At 62.3% G+C, this 15084-nt stretch overlaps 4 protein-coding genes across 4 annotated transcripts; 3 read left to right on the forward strand and 1 right to left on the reverse strand.

Moving 5' to 3' along the window:
* The first annotated feature begins 770 nt into the window (after positions 1-770).
* Positions 771-2889, forward strand: CHLRE_12g520500v5 (uncharacterized protein). The gene is made up of 6 exons (XM_001697008.2): positions 771-832; positions 1005-1047; positions 1146-1244; positions 1459-1635; positions 1806-2306; positions 2500-2889. Exons 2-6 carry the CDS (start codon positions 1009-1011, stop codon positions 2644-2646), a joined length of 963 nt encoding a protein of 320 aa, XP_001697060.1. The 5' UTR covers positions 771-832; positions 1005-1008; the 3' UTR covers positions 2647-2889.
* Positions 2890-2935: 46 nt separating this feature from the next.
* On the forward strand, positions 2936-8943 carry CHLRE_12g520550v5 (uncharacterized protein). Its single transcript, XM_043068375.1, has 15 exons — positions 2936-3642; positions 3750-3842; positions 4021-4107; positions 4448-4633; positions 4815-5008; positions 5199-5478; positions 5672-5784; positions 5930-6122; positions 6317-6509; positions 6644-6828; positions 7032-7214; positions 7376-7770; positions 7923-8152; positions 8288-8510; positions 8683-8943. Exons 1-15 carry the CDS (start codon positions 3553-3555, stop codon positions 8915-8917), a joined length of 2880 nt encoding a protein of 959 aa, XP_042918470.1. The 5' UTR covers positions 2936-3552; the 3' UTR covers positions 8918-8943.
* Positions 8944-9436: 493 nt separating this feature from the next.
* CHLRE_12g520600v5 (uncharacterized protein) lies at positions 9437-10966 on the reverse strand. Its single transcript, XM_001696873.2, has 5 exons — positions 10770-10966; positions 10621-10688; positions 10492-10539; positions 10273-10377; positions 9437-10075 (listed from the first exon to the last, which is right to left on the reverse strand). The coding sequence occupies exons 1-5, from the start codon at positions 10923-10925 to the stop codon at positions 9937-9939; spliced, it is 516 nt and encodes a 171-aa protein (XP_001696925.1). The 5' UTR covers positions 10926-10966; the 3' UTR covers positions 9437-9936.
* A 99-nt stretch (positions 10967-11065) lies between these two features.
* CHLRE_12g520650v5 (uncharacterized protein) lies at positions 11066-14055 on the forward strand. The gene is made up of 6 exons (XM_001697006.2): positions 11066-11233; positions 11319-11437; positions 11537-12473; positions 12657-12726; positions 12931-13041; positions 13168-14055. Exons 1-6 carry the CDS (start codon positions 11220-11222, stop codon positions 13270-13272), a joined length of 1356 nt encoding a protein of 451 aa, XP_001697058.1. The 5' UTR covers positions 11066-11219; the 3' UTR covers positions 13273-14055.
* The last annotated feature ends 1029 nt before the right edge of the window (positions 14056-15084 follow it).

Genomic DNA, 15084 nt, shown 5'->3' on the forward strand with positions numbered 1-15084 from the left:
GATGAATGCTTCACATTATGATGGCATGATGCAGGATTTGGCAGTGTTGTCATCACAAGTCGGGGTACGCCCTGCCCCTCCTCATGGCGCTCATCTTGGGCATGCCGAGCAGTGGCCGATGGGTCAGCCTAGGCACGACAGCGTCAGGACTGGAGGTGGCCGGCACAATGGCTGCGAGTTACTGGACATCCTTTCTCGCCCGCGCGTCAGCACGTGCCTGGTATTCCTGCTGATGGCGCTGGCGCTGGGGCAGGAAGAAAGGATTGTGTCTCGTGCCTTGCGCCTTCGGGTGGGGGGCTATGGCAGCTTCAGGGCGGGAACAACACCGGAACCAGAGGGACTCTGCGGGGCAGGGGTGCTGCGGGGCAAGCACAGTCAGGGAAAGGGGCAGGTTGTGCAACGCATTCCCAGTGATGATGAGCCACAGGAGAGGTAGGTAGGGCCACACACCACGGCCAGCGGGGGAGCAGGCGGGATACGAGTTATGCATCGAGGCACCCAGCGAGGCACCCCGTGGAATGACGGACATGGTTAGTGTCTGTACAGGACACTGTGCAGCTGCGCGGCCTTCCCTACTAACTGAGCGTGCATTCTTGAGGGACCCGCCCTTCACCACCATCCATGAGGCTGTGTGTGCCCCATGGCGCCGTTGGGTCGCAGGTGCGTGGGGCAGGTTGGGCCCGATTGGGTGCATTGAGATGGGCACGCGATGGGCCTCGCTCAGCTGCTCCTCAAAGCCGAGCCTCCTCCCTTGTTCTTTCTCTTTCGCTACTGTAGGTTAAATATCCTGCCGGTAAAGACCCGGTCTGGTCCTCCAGTAGAAAAAGCAAAGGTGTGTAGGCCGCCGACTTGGGCCGATCCTCGCTCCAGCTCTATCTGAGGCCCTAGGACTCTGTGCTCCAGCCTATTTGACTTCTATATAGGTTAAGAAAGCCAACTGGGTATCACAACTGTCCTCCGGCTCGCGACTGACGATGTTGGCGGCGGTGCTGCCTTGTGTGCAGAAAAATGGTGGCTGAGGAGCGCGTTTCCGACAAGAAGAAGGAGGTAAATAAGCAGTGTCCGCGGCGACCATTTGTTGTTCCTTGGCCCGGCAGCAGGTCGCTGAACTCGGTTTGCCCCTGCCTCTAATTTATGCTCCGCAGTACCGCCAGCGTCTGAACCAGTACCTTCAGACCTATGACAAGGCGTTCATTGTCCACGCCGACAATGTGGGCTCTCGCCAGTTCATGGACATCCGCAAGGTGGGAGCTGCGCCGTTGTGGGAGCGGAGCAATATGGGTGGATGGCTGTGGTCTATTGTGCGGATGCGAGAAACTGGAAGGGGTGGATCTTGCAGTGGTGGGGCAAGACTAGGGTGGCGCGGACTTGGCGGGTACTGCACGGCTGAGCCGGGTGGTGGAGAGGCTTGGGCGTGGGAGCTAAGCAGGCTTGTCGCGCGACCTTTCCTTGCTGCAGGCCCTGCGCCCTGGTGCCGTCATTCTGATGGGCAAGAACACCATGATGCGCTTCTGCGTGGAGAAGTACCTGGAGGAGACCGGCGACCACCGCTGGGAGTGCCTGGTCAAGCCCGGCAAGAAGGGCCTGCTGGAGGGCAACGTGGGTATCGTCTTCACCAACGGCGACCTGTCCCAGGTGCGAGGCTTATGGATTGGAGGGGGTGGGTGCCAGTGGTCCTGGCAGGGGCTGTAGAGGGAGCTGCGGCCTGGGGGAAAGGTGGCGAGGAAGGGGGGAAGACGGGTCGGCTTGTACCACTCCGCTTCGGCGGTTGGTCTTACAGTTTCCACTCTTGTTGATGCGCGCAGGTGAAGGATGAGATCGCCAAGTACAAGGTCGGCGCGCCCGCCCGCGTGGGTGCCGTCGCCCCCGAGGACGTGGTGATCAAGGCCGGCGGTACCGGCATGGACCCCTCCCAGACCTCGTTCTTCCAGGCCCTCGGCATTGCCACCAAGATTAACAAGGGTACCATTGAGATCGTGTCCGACGTCGTGGTCGTCAAGGCCGGCGAGCGCGTGGGCCCCTCTCAGGCCACCCTGCTGGCCAAGCTGGGCGTCAAGCCCTTCAAGTACGGCCTGCTGATCCTGAAGGTGATCGAGTCGGGCGCCGTCTACGACCCCAAGGTGATGGACATCACCGACGAGGACATGATGGCCTCCGTCATCGCCGGTATCCGCGAGGTGGCCGCGCTGTCGCTGGGCGCCCAGTACCCCACCCTGGCCGCCGCCCCCCACGTCATCATCGACGGCTACAAGAACGTGCTGGCCATCGCCGTGGAGACCGACTACACCTTCCCCCTGGCCCAGAAGGTGCGCGTGCGCTTCTATTTGTGTGATGGGATGCAAAGATTGGGGCCTGGCTGCGTTCGCTCATGGCCGGGCCGGAGCACAATGGCGCCACAAGCCAGCCTTTCGCTGCGTCTCCCCGCGACGTTGTCTTGACTACGTTGCTGCTGTGCGGCTGCCTCACCCACCTCGTCGCCCGCTTTCCCCGCACCTGCAGGTCAAGGACTACCTGGCCGACCCCTCCAAGTTCGCCTCCGCTGCCCCCGCGGCCGCCGCCGGTGGCGCCCCCGCCGCCAAGAAGGAGGAGCCCAAGAAGGAGGAGCCCTCCGAGGAGGAGGACATGGGCTTCTCCCTGTTCGACTAAGCGTCTGGCCCTGTGCTGGTGCGGCTGCCGTCGGGCGGAGCGAGCTCTTCTTGAGCTGGGTGCGGCTGGAGCGGGCTGGTGCCCTAGGTCCAGGTTGCGTTTGGTGTCGGTGGCATGGGCGGTGCGGTTGCGTGGCTTGCCCACGGCGTCGCGCGTGCACCTCGCCTCGCCGGTGAAGCGCGGCTTGGATGGGGGTGCTGGAGCACGCCTATTGTTATGAAAGCTGTAAGGCATACGGTTTGAGCTGTGCCCTTCGTCCTCAGTCTCCCCACTACCGTCGTACCCTGTCAGGTGCTGGCTTATGGCATCTGGCGGAGGATTCCACGCAGAGACGTCAGCTGTACAGCTCAGACTGGAAGCAATGTGCTGGCAGGAAACCGGTTGATATTGGCCATGCAATGCTGTTTGCGCCGGAGGTTCGGAGGTCGCTGTACCACTCTAGGCAAGGCTATTAAGCCCCCCACGCGGGGCTATGGAAGGGCAACTCAGTGTTGAGTCACCCTTAGTCACCGCCCACATTCAGAACGTGCGCAACGAGGGCGGATACACTGACAACGTATATAAATGCAAAGCACCGGATTCCAACGCATGGACCGAAGGCGACGGGCGCAGGATACAGTCATGTAGAGGTGGGACTAGGGGGGAGGCCGGGTTCGGGGGGCCGAGGGGGGCTGTCGGAATGGGCAGTAGCCTTGCGGAAGAGACCCATGCAGAAACAGTGCAATTGGTCCTCAGTCCACATGTTGATGACCTCATTTTCATCTGAACCTGTCGAACTTCCGCTCTTGTCCTCAGTGTAGCTCGGGATTTTCTCATTTTCGGTCGTCGGCATTCCTTTCTGAGAACCTGTCCCCCAAATGCGCTGACACAATAAGCGGCCATTGATAAGCTTCTTTCAACGCCGCGATGGCGTCGTGGCAGCCGACCCAGGAGGGCGTCTTACAGCTAGTGCAGCTGTTGACGCTTTACCAGCAGCCGGGCACAAACCAAAGCCAGGTATGTTGAAATATATATGCCCAGAACCAAGTCCGGGCTGGGGCACCTCGGACTTGGATCGACTGCGGCTTTGCACACCCTGCTACGGTTCTACTGGCAAAACACAGATATTCCAACAGCTTGAGGCGTACCGGGCTTATCCGGACTTCAACAACTACTTGGCGTTCCTATTCGCGACTGGCGACCAGCTCACGGTCGAGGTGGGTGCCGATGGCGAGGCCTGAAGGGAGGGTATGAGGCGCTGCTGCAACCGCGGTTGCCTTTGGCGCGGCGCTGTGGGAGTCCTGCAGAGTATACGCATTGTTAACTTGCCCAGGTCACAAATTTGCCGGCAGCTGCACCTGACACGCACGCGCAACCGCCTGTGACCACGCCCAGGTACGGCAAAGTGCTGGCCTGCTGCTGAAGAACAACCTCAGCAAGCAGTACAATGATCTCCAAGCGGATTTCAAAGCGTACATCAAGGTAGGATCACAGCGAAGCATGGATTCATGCGGGAGTTTTCGAGGGCTGGTCGGTGCCACGGGCGCGCGCTGGTGGTGTAGGCTGGCGCGTATGTGGTCCCTCTTTGGTTCAGCGACAGCCCACCCAACCAGGATTTGCTGGATCCTGTCACGGTTGCGCATACCTTGGGATATCAATGGACTTGTGACCTGCGGTGCGTGCCATGGGCTTGCCTATCTAGTATCTATACTCGAGCTCGGACGAGCTGTCACAGCTTCGACTATCTCACCGCGCCTCGGGTTGCACCTCACCCCTGGGCCCGGCTGCCCTCATTGACCGTACACTGCCCTCGCAACCGCAGTCGGCGCTGCTACCGCTGCTGGGTCATGCCACACGGGAGCTGCGGCACACCGCGGGCACGATCGCCTCGGTGATTGTGGGCTTGGGCGGGCTGGAGGACTGGCCGGACCTGGCGGCGGCGGTGCCGCGCTGCCTGCAGGCGGAGGAGCCCGCCGTGCTAGACGGGGCGCTGGACACCCTGTACAAGGTGGGCTGGCTGAGGGACGCGGGGGTGAAAGTCGCGCGAGCAGCAGCTGCTCCAGTCACCAACATCCGTGGTGGCCCCGGCGGCGGTCTGCCAAGAGACGAAGCAGACTGTGGTGGCGCACGCAGCAGCGATCACGAGTTCAGATTCTCAACGCACATAACGCGCAACCCGTTGCACGCAGGTTCTGGAGGACCACCCGCGGCTGATGGACACCCCGGTGGCGAGCGCGGGCGGCGCGGCGTTCAGCAAGCTGGTGGTGCCGCCGCTGCTGCGGCTCATGCAGTCGCCGGTGGAGGACGTGCGGCGCAGCGCGGTGGCGGGGCTCAACCTCATGGCACCGGGCATGCCGGCGGGACTGCAGGACAACGTGGACAGGTGGGTGCGGGAAGCCGGGGAAGGGTGGGGGTGGCGGGGTTCACTCGAGCATTGCGGCAGGATCGACGGTTATGGGGCCCGGCACTCAGGCATCTCTCTTGCAGAGCTTCCCTCGCCTCGTCCAACCGTCTCTGTCGCCGCCGACGCTCCCTGCTCCTGCCCCGTCCATCACGCCCCTGCCGCACCGCAGCTTCTTGCAAGGGCTGTTTGCGCTGGCCAACGACACCTCCAACCGCGTGCGCAAGGAGGTGGTGGTGGGGCTGGTGACCGCCACCTCCTTCCTGCCAGACCGCGTGGCGCCCTTCATGGGGCAGCTGGTGGAGTACATGCTCGCCTCCAACGAGCACGCCGACCCCGCGGTGGCGCTGGCGGCCGCCGAGTTCTGGACCGCCTACCTTGAGCTGCAGCTGGACCCGGGGCTGCTGCGGCCAGCGCTGCCGCGCCTCATCCCCGTGCTGCTCAAGAACATGGTGCGTAGGGGGGAGCGGCAATCTGTGGGGTAGTAGGGAGAGGAAGGGAGGTGGGGCAAAAGGTGGTAAGCCGCTCGGGTTGAGTAGTGTGACTGCGGGCTGCCGTGCGGCATCCAACCCACCTGCCGAGTGGTGCGGCGTTGCCTCTTATCGGGGTATGCTTCACCTGTTACGCAACTCTTACTTGGCACAGGTGTTTGACGAGTATGACGATGAGGTGGCGGAGGCGGAGGCCGCGGAGGCCTCTGGCGGCGTGCAAAAGGAGGATCGCGACCAGGACCTTAAGCCCTTCCATCACCGGGCCAGGTGCGGAGGGCTGCAGAGGGATGTAAGAGTGAAGCTGCTTGCGCTCCGTGGCCAGCAGCTCAGCCAGGTGCTGCCCTGGTCCGCGCGTTGCGTTTGGCGCATCGAGTATTGACTGCTCATGCCACTGCTGACCACGCGCCGCCAGGGAGCACGGCGCAGAGGCAACGGAGGAGGGCGCGGAGGGCGCAGGGGCCGACGGCGATGAGGACGACGACGATGAAGTATTCAGCGCCTGGAACCTCCGCAAGTGCAGTGCGGAGGCGCTGGACGTGCTGTCCAACAACTACGGCGACGATCTGCTACCAGTGCTCCTGCCCATCGTACAGCAGCGACTGCAGGTGCGTGTTCGGCTGTGGAGCTCTCCGGAGCAAAGCTCCGGGCATGTGTTCAGCCGCCGGACGGAAGTGTAGGAGAGGCGGTGCTTTGTATGGGAAGTGCGGGCAGTGTGCGCAGCGCACTACTTACCTCACCACAATGCTGGAACCACCCGGCCCGCTCCACCCAAACCCCAACCCAACCCAATGCCACGCAGGACTCCAACTGGCGCTCCCGGGAATCGGCCATCCTGGCCCTGGGCGCCATCAGCCACGGCTGCCACCAGGGGCTGCAGCCTTACCTGGAGGGCATGGTCACCATGCTGCTGCCCGCGCTGCAAGACGCGCGGCCCATGGTGCGCATCATCACCTGCTGGACGCTCGGGCGCTACAGCCACTGGCTGTTCGTAGGTAAGGTATCCAAGCCGCAAGAGCTGCTAATGCAATTAGTATCATACATGCTCCCAGCCGTGCTACTTTTAAGATTGTTCGATGCGACGTGTGGGGCGGAAGAGGCCTGAGGGCGGCTATGGTTGTTGTTGCAGGTGTGCTAGAGCGCGGCGCGGCGGGGCGGCCGCTGCTGGACCAGGTGGTGGCGGGCATCCTGGGCCGCATGGCCGACAACAACAAGTTCGTGCAGGCGGCGGCTGTGAGCGCGCTGGCGGTGCTAGTGGAGACGGCCAGCGAGGGCCATGATGCGGCTGACAAGCTGCTGGAGCCCTACCTCAAGGTGGGGGTAGCGGGGCGAAGCAGTGTGCTTGTTCTTGATGATGCCGGTCGTGTTGCCCACCCAAAACGGTATTGGGTCACTTGTTGCAAAGGCAAGGCGCCTGGCGCTCGCCTGGAGCTCCGTGCCAGTACAGCGTGGCGCACCATGCCCTGCAAAGTACACGGCACGCGAACAAGTGCCCGCTCGGTCCGCCCTGCCCGCAGGCCATCTTGGAGGCGCTGGCGATGGCGCTGACGCGGTACACCCGCCGCGGCGTAGTGGTCACCTACGATGCGCTGTCCTGCACAGCGAGGGTGCTGGGGCCACGCATGGCCGACCCCGCGCTGGCCACCATCGTGCTGCCGCCTCTTGTGGGCAAGTTCACCTCGTCGCCGCTCACAGACAAGGTGCGGGCGCACAACAGAGAGCTGCATGTGTCGTGTCGTGTGTAGAGAGGCGCTTCACTACAGGTTACCACGCCGTGGCATTGCGTGTTCGGAGTGTTCCTAGCACGCGCGGGGCATGGCTAACCAACACGCACTTGCACACGCGCTTGCGCTATGCTTAGGACTTGCTGGCGACGATGGAGTGCCTGGCCAACGTGACGCCGCACACGGGGCGGACGGTGGAGCCGTACGCCAAGCCATTGTACGACCGCGCGCTCGCGCTTGCCGGCGTCTACATGGCCGTGGGCCAGCACTCTCGACAAGCAGCGGGCACGCCAAGCGCTCTGACAGGCGGGCCAGATGCAGCCACCACGGCGGCGGCGGCGACGGCCGGCGCGGCGTACGGCGGTGCGGCGGCGGCCCTTGCAAACGGAGCGGCGGCGGGCGTGGAGTACGACGTGAACTTTGTGGTGCTGTCTCTGGATGTGGTCAGCGGCATGGCGCAGGGGCTCGGCGCCAGCATTGAGTCGTTGGTGGGCACCAGCCCGCTGGTGCAGATGCTCACGGTCTGCTGCTGGTGAGTAATGATGTGTGCGGCGCTGGGGGCAGTCAAGACAGGCGCCAGGGCCGGGCTGCTCCTGTCTCTTCTGGCTTGTTGCACCTTCACACTTCCTTGCAAGTTGCGAGGCGATGACCTAACATCGCTTCCCCAACCGCGCCGCCGTGCAGGGACACGTCCGCGGATGTGCGGCAGAGCGCGTTCGCGCTGGTGGGCGACCTGGCCTCCGCCTGTGTAGCGCACCTGCTGCCGGCTCTTGACGCGCTGGTGGGCTGCGCGCTGGCGCTGCTGGAGCTGCCGCGCATCACGGAGCACGCGCTGGCGTCCGCCAACAACGCCTGCTGGTCGTTGGGCGAGCTCATCATCAAGGTGGACCCGGAGCGCATCGTGCCGCACGCAGGTATGGGTCGCTGAGGTAAATAGTATTGCTGCATGTTGCTCAGGTCGCGGCGGATAGATCTGGGTGTGTACCGGCAGCCAGGTCCGACCCAGCAAAAGGACGCAGCAACACGATACTGTATCCGCACCCTCGCAGAGGCCATCGCGCTCCGCATGACGTCTATCCTGTCGTTCTCGGGACCGGGCCGCATGCCGCCGTCCATCCTGGAGAACGCCTCCATCACGCTGGGCCGCACTGCCTGGCGCTGCTCGGAGCAGCTGGCCCCGCACCTGGCGCACTTCGTGACGCCCTGGTGCATGCAGCTGCGCAACATCCGGGACGGCACCGAGAAGGAGCACGCGTTCTTGGGGCTGTGCAGGTGCGCTGCGACGTTTCCAACAGCAATGGCGTTGGGTGTTGGGAGGGTAGGCCGCAAAGAATGGCGCCCAGCACTGGTACATGGCCACAGAGGCATTGCAAAGCCCGCCATGCTTTCGCCATCACCATGCTGATTGAACCTTCGGTTGTTGCTCATCCATTCTGTACTGCAGGCTGGTCCGCATGAACCCGGAGGCGGCGCTGCCGGCCTTCCCAATGCTGTGTGCGGCGTTTGCTTCGTGGCGGCGGGTGGGGTGTGAGGGGCTGCGCAACGAGATGGCGCAGATCCTGCAGCTTTACAAGGCCAACCTGGCGGCGGCAGGGCCCGGGCGCTGGGAGCAGGTGGTGTCGGGCGTGGCGGAGCCCGTGCGCGGGAAACTGCAGCAGATGTTCGGGGCGGTGCTGTAACATTTCCGGTGTTGTCTGCACCGTTTTGCCCCAGGAGACAGGAGTCACTCCCTTCCAAAGCAGCGCGCGTTCATAGCATTTCTGCTGGGCCCCCTTGCTTTGTAGGCTGAACGTGTACCTGTATATGATATTACTGCTCAACTCAGCAGCACGGAGGGGCAGATCTGCAGTATTGCCATTAGTAACTCTCGCTAGCTGTGTACCAGGGGTGGTGCCGGTACTGGCGTACTGCCAGCTCGCATCTTGCACTCGTCTGACTTAACATAAGCCCGAAACAGCCAAACCTATCTGGTGTTCTGAGTGGGTTGGGTATCTCCGAGCATCAGCCGCTGCGGTATGCGGTGCGGCGCAGTTGTTTGCCTAGCTATCTAGGTTGTGTTTTCGGACCACAGCGGGCCTTCCCATGCTTGATCTGTGTACCCACATGGACTCAGGAGCGCCCCCCCACGGCTACCCACAGTTAGTGTGGCTGGCTTTGCTCAACCGTTCATCAGGACACATATGACCGAAGATGGAATCGGCTTTCCACGTTTACACGTGCCAGACACGTCCAATACTCACGCCGCACCGGTAGGAACGCCAAAAACCGGGGCATGATATCCCAAAACACACGACGCGAGCACTCAATCCCAAGCTGACACTTGGCCTCCTCCTAAAACCCTCTGGCATTTACCAGAGTCATCCCACCCCATCTGCATCTAATTTCCATTGCACGTCCTCCGCATCCACTGCGCCAAACAGCTGCTTCTGAGAGGCGGCAGCCGGCTCCTCCTTGCGGGGGCTCCACCTGAACCCAACAGTCATATCTTCTGCTCTTCGAGGACGCCTCCCCGACGCTACACTGCCCTGCTGTGCATCTGCGTACACGCCGTCGAGCCCCAGTTGTTGCTCCTCTCGGCTGGCGCCCACAGCTTCCGGGCACCTATTTCGCCGCTGGCCGCCCCTGCTGCGCCGCGGCATAAAACCACCTGCAACCAAGCTCCATCCATGCCTCTGCCGCTATTGCGGTGCATATGCTTTTACTGCTTGCACAGGGTGATGTGGCGCAGGACAGTGTCCTCAGCACCGGCCTCCGGGTTGGATAGGAGCTGCTGCACAGCGCGAGCAGTCTGGCGGCGGGCCAGGTAGCTGTACAGCACGTAGATGCCCTCCCACTCCCTGCAGACACGTGGGCATACAGGGGGGAACAAGAAGGTATAAGCAGCCGCCACATGGCGGCGTCGGCGAGCATGCATACCGCTGCCCCGCACGCGAAGCAGTCCGACCTCCGGTCTTCCCTCCCCCTGCGACCCCGACCAACCCCCACCCAGCATTTAGGTCTACCCGTGCCTTCCCGTCTGTGCCAAACCGCTTACTTCTTGATGGGGTACGCCAGCTTGCTGCGGCCCCGCACCAGAGCGTTAATGTTGAAGCACTCCTCCTTGTTCAGGTACGCCTCGAACTTGGCAAGCTCGCGATCCCTACAGGCCAGCCCATTGTTGTAAGCATGTGTTTTCTATAGAACGCAAGCGAGCCCATTTCAGTCCTTCCCTGCGCCACGAAATTCCATGTCGCTGCCGGCGCCAGGAGCTCACCTCTCCTCGTCGCTCAGCGTAGGCTTCAGGATAATCATGGTCTCATACCTACAAGCAAAAAGAGCTTGGTCAATGCCATGCGGCTCACGCGTGCTTGGCCCGGTATTGAGGCTGGGAGCGGGCCCTCACCAATGGTAGCCCGCAGGCAGCTTGACGGTCTCCGCAGCAGCGTCCGCGGCCACAGCGGCAGCCACAACCTACACAAGCAAATTTTCGCTCAGAGGAGGCCCCCGGGAAGCCAACTAGCCACCGCTTGCAGGGCGCGACGAGAGCCGCACCTTGGGCATCGCGCGGCCGACCGAGCTGCGCTGCTGCTGAGCGCTCTGGCGAACCACAGGCTGAAAGCACAGACGCTGGGCAATGGGCCTGGCAGCAACCAGGTTGGCGCTGCTGCTGGAGCGCACAGCCACGGAGCTCTTCTGCATAGTGGCCATCGTGCCTACTGAACTAACAACGAGCAGCAGCTAAATACAACGCGTCGTTAGGTAGGATGTGAGGCACACGAGCTCCCCCCAGCTGAAAATGGTCGCCTCGACCAAGGCTCATGCAGGTCCCTGTTTCGCGTGAAGGAAAACTTACTCCCAAACTCAAAAGAAGCACTGAATTTAACTACAACTGATAGCCATATGTTCGGCTCAGACGTAGGGCACCGTGCTTAGACCCACGCCCAAGACAATCGGTCCCCAGTTATAAGGGCCTGAAGGCCCGAGCGTTCCCTTAGAGCGGCAATGGACTCTGATAGGTAAGGGTGTGCTGCTTGGGGTAAATCGTCCTGGGCCCAAGTGGTGACCAAGCTAGCCCCTCCCTCCCTTCCTCACGCGTATCAGCGACGATGAGCGTGCGGCGGGCTACGTGCCAGTGTTGGCAGCATCAATGCCACGAGCTGCTGCAGCGGCGGCAGTGGCCAGCCCCGCGGCGAAGCAACCTTCCAACGTTCTACAAGATGGTGAGCTCCGATTGACTCGGTTCTTCCTCTTCCTGCGCAGCCGCTGCTGCGCTCGTAGGACCTTCAATACTAATATGTTTACAATCTCTCTCTGACCAGGTGTTTCGCTTTACACCAATGAGCTGTTCACCGACAACAACGGGGATGTGCTGGGCGAGGGTCCTGGGCTCGCGTCTCCCAGCGGAGCGGCGCCCGGCAGCGCACGAAAAGGCCTGGCTGCGAAACGGCAGGAGCGGTTGCAGGGGAACGCATACACGCCAAACTCGCTCCTAAAGAACGCCTCACTGCGTAACCCCGGTGCCCCTGCGTCGCCGGGTATGCGGGACTCGCCCTCCTCCTTCCGGCCATCCACCCTGTCGCAAACGGGGACCGCCACCACAGTGGAAACGACATTGGTCAGCCCCAACCGCAACAGCAACAACCAGGGCATCGCCGGGGGCGTGGGAATGGTGCACGGCTTGCGCGCCAGCTACGACCCCAACGAGGGGCAGGAGGAGCCTGTGCCCTCCACGCGGTACGTGGCGCCGGCAGCGGTGCCGGTGGCACGCGCCGTGCCCCAGCTGGACCTTTCAGACATGCCGGCATTCCTGCAGCAGCCGGGGCCTAAGAATGGGCCGGTGCAGTGCGTCATCGTGCGCGACCGCGGGTCTGCAAAGATGTACCCGCGGTACTCGCTGTTCCTGGAGGAGGGGCGGCGCTTTCTGCTGTCAGCGCGCAAGCGGAAGAAGCAGACCACCAGCAACTACATCATATCCATGGACTACGAGGACCTCAGCCGGGAGAGCGGGTCGTTCTTTGGGAAGGTCCGCGCCAACTTCGTGGGTACGGAGTTCACGGTGTATGACCGGGGGGTTAAGGCGGGCAAGAAGGACGCCCAGGGCGACGGCCAGCGCGAGGAGCTGGGGGCGGTGACGTACCAGTACAACGTGCTGGGCACGCGGGGGCCGCGCAAGATGATGGCGGCCATCCCCGGGGTGGACGGCAGCGGGCGGCGCATGTTCAACCCCAGCGGCGACGCGGACACCATCCTGGAGCGGTGCGTGTGGGGGTACAAGCACGGCATGACGCAGGGGGGCTCGCGGGCGTCGCTGACATGGACACCCATGGAACGTATAGGTTCAGGGGACGTGTCATGACTTCCTTGCCAAATGCTTACTCGTTGGGCGTAGCGTGCCTGCATGAGCCTGACCCTACTCGCAATCCTGGGGCGCACGTGCAGGCTCAAACACCGGAAGGGACTGGAGGAGCTGGTGGTGATGGGCAACAAGCCGCCGCGCTGGAATGACGAGGTGAGGGCTTCTGGGGAGTAGCTACACATGGAAATGCGGGGACCAGTATCCGTTCCCAGTGCTGCTGCAGCGATAGTGGTGGTGAAGCACAGGTAGGGGCCGCCCGCCGTCGTGAATGGCGCTCCGCGACAATGTGCGCTTGCCGACATTCTTGACGGGAGATGACTCACTGACCGCTGCAAACCCGGGCCTGCATGTCAACAGCTGAACGCCTACTGCCTGAACTTCAACGGGCGCGTGACGGAGGCGTCCGTGAAGAACTTCCAGCTGGTGTCGGACGACAACCACAACCACGTCATCCTGCAGTTCGGCAAGGTGGGCAGCAAGCACACGTGGGGACGCCGTGGCCGCCTGCTGCCTCGTGGCCGCCTGCTGCCTCGGTGTGCAGCACACAATCGCCCTTGCCTAAGCCCACCCTGCCTCACCTGTTGACTTGCACAGGTCGGCAAGGACACGTTCACCATGGACTACCAGTGGCCCATCTCCGCGTTTCAGGCGTTCGCCATCTGCATGTCGTCCTTTGACAACAAGCTGGCGTGCGAGTAATGAAGTGGTGATGCAGCAGTCAGCGGCAGAATGTGGCTGGGAGTCGCGTGGAGGAGCGCAGAGCGGAGGGTGCTGCAGATTTTGGAGCCTAAAGTGGACTCGTGATGGAGCCGGAGGTTGGCCATCTGGCCGGAGGTACATCTGGCAGCTGCCAGGGCTTGGGGAGCTTGGGTAGGAATGCCGCCGTGTGCTGTAAGGCGCAGGTTACAGGCTCGGGAGCTTTGTCTAGACAAATGATAGCAACCCGTGCCTACACTTGGGTGTGCATGGCTGAAGAGCGGTGCATACGGTAGGACAGATCAGGGCGTGGCGATGGGGTGTTAGGTAGCTCGGAGGTAACGGGTGCAGCGGCTTGGGACGGCCCGATGGGCAAGGTTTGCTGCATGTACTGCCGACAGGGGCACAAGAAGAAATTGTATAATGTATGTTCTAGGACAGCTCCGACTAACCCCCAACTAACTCGCGTACGGCACCCTCAGCCGTACAGGAGTTGACTAGGGAGTCGGCAGCTGCGCGAGTGGGAGCGGGTAGTTGTACGGTTGCCCAGCTCGCAAGCTACCTGACTGTCGTGACGCACACGGGCAGTTGCCACGAGTCAGCAGGCGCGCGAGTGGGAGCTGGCACTCAGTAGAGAGCTCACGCGTGTGGGAAGCTGCGGTTGAGCATAATGGAGCACGGCGGAGGCTGCCGGTTGGCGCGGCGCGCGATTGGTAGTGCATAGTCGCGCGCGTGCGTGCTGTGTGGGAAGCCCCGTGTGTGAGCTACGTGTAAACTCAGAGAGACGCATGGGCTGCCCCTGTTCCACAAGCTGCCTCTGGGCGCACACGGTTTCACACGGTTGACAGTTGGCTCTGGAGGGCTTTGGAGGTTGGTAACGCGCATGCTTGGCGGGCCAGTACCCGGTTGGCGCACTATTGAGTTGCAAAGGCCGTGGCAACCCACGCTATGATTGCGGGTTACAAGGAAGGGGACAGTGTGTACACCGTCGAGGCACAGGGAACCGCCGCCGCCCCGACGAGCGCAGCCAACCGCCATCCCTGCTTGGCTGCCGACCCACCTCACAGCTGCGTAGGCGTGTCGAAGCTAAGCTAAAAGCCTGCCAAAGCCACGACCAGACACAGCATCACAATGCGCGCGGCTCATAAGGCACCGCTAGTCTGCAAGGCGATAACCCAAGTCTGTGCGCAGAGCGCGATTCACGGCACCAACGCAAACCAGCAACCTACCAAGCACACGCCCAGCAGAAAGCAAGCACGCGACAGCACCAACACAGGAGTTCTAAATTAATGACGAGTGGCGAGGACACTCCGCCGTCCGCTCTGGTCTACGTACGCATTCGTTTCCACCACACTCGTCATTAGTAGGCAGTCAGTAGCGCAAGTTGCGAATTCACATGTTACCTCGTAACCGACGGTAAACGCTGTGGACGGCCGCGCCCATGGCTGGCTGACGGAAAGCGGCTGCTGTATTGGGATGGCTGGGCTGGAGGAGTTCTAACTCGTGCGGGGCGCTGATCACCCCGCAACAGCGGCCGCAGGCACGTGGAGGCGCCGTAAGTCTCGGCAACACAATGCAAGCAGGCCAGAACCCCACAATGCACCGCACACAAACAAAGAGGCAGGGCCCATGCGCACGCCATCACGGAAACGGCGGCGGAGACTCCGTATCATACGGCAACACAACAACGATACCACATGCAAATAAAGCACTGCAAATGCGGCGCTCGTGGGACGCCGGTGCAGCAATCAAAGGTGTTATTCATGTCCCTTATTATGCATGGCAGACACGCATTGAGATGTACTTAGGGTACAA

The sequence above is a fragment of the Chlamydomonas reinhardtii genome, chromosome 12 (genome assembly GCF_000002595.2).
Source record: "Chlamydomonas reinhardtii strain CC-503 cw92 mt+ chromosome 12, whole genome shotgun sequence".
Lineage (NCBI taxonomy): Eukaryota > Viridiplantae > Chlorophyta > Chlorophyceae > Chlamydomonadales > Chlamydomonadaceae > Chlamydomonas > Chlamydomonas reinhardtii.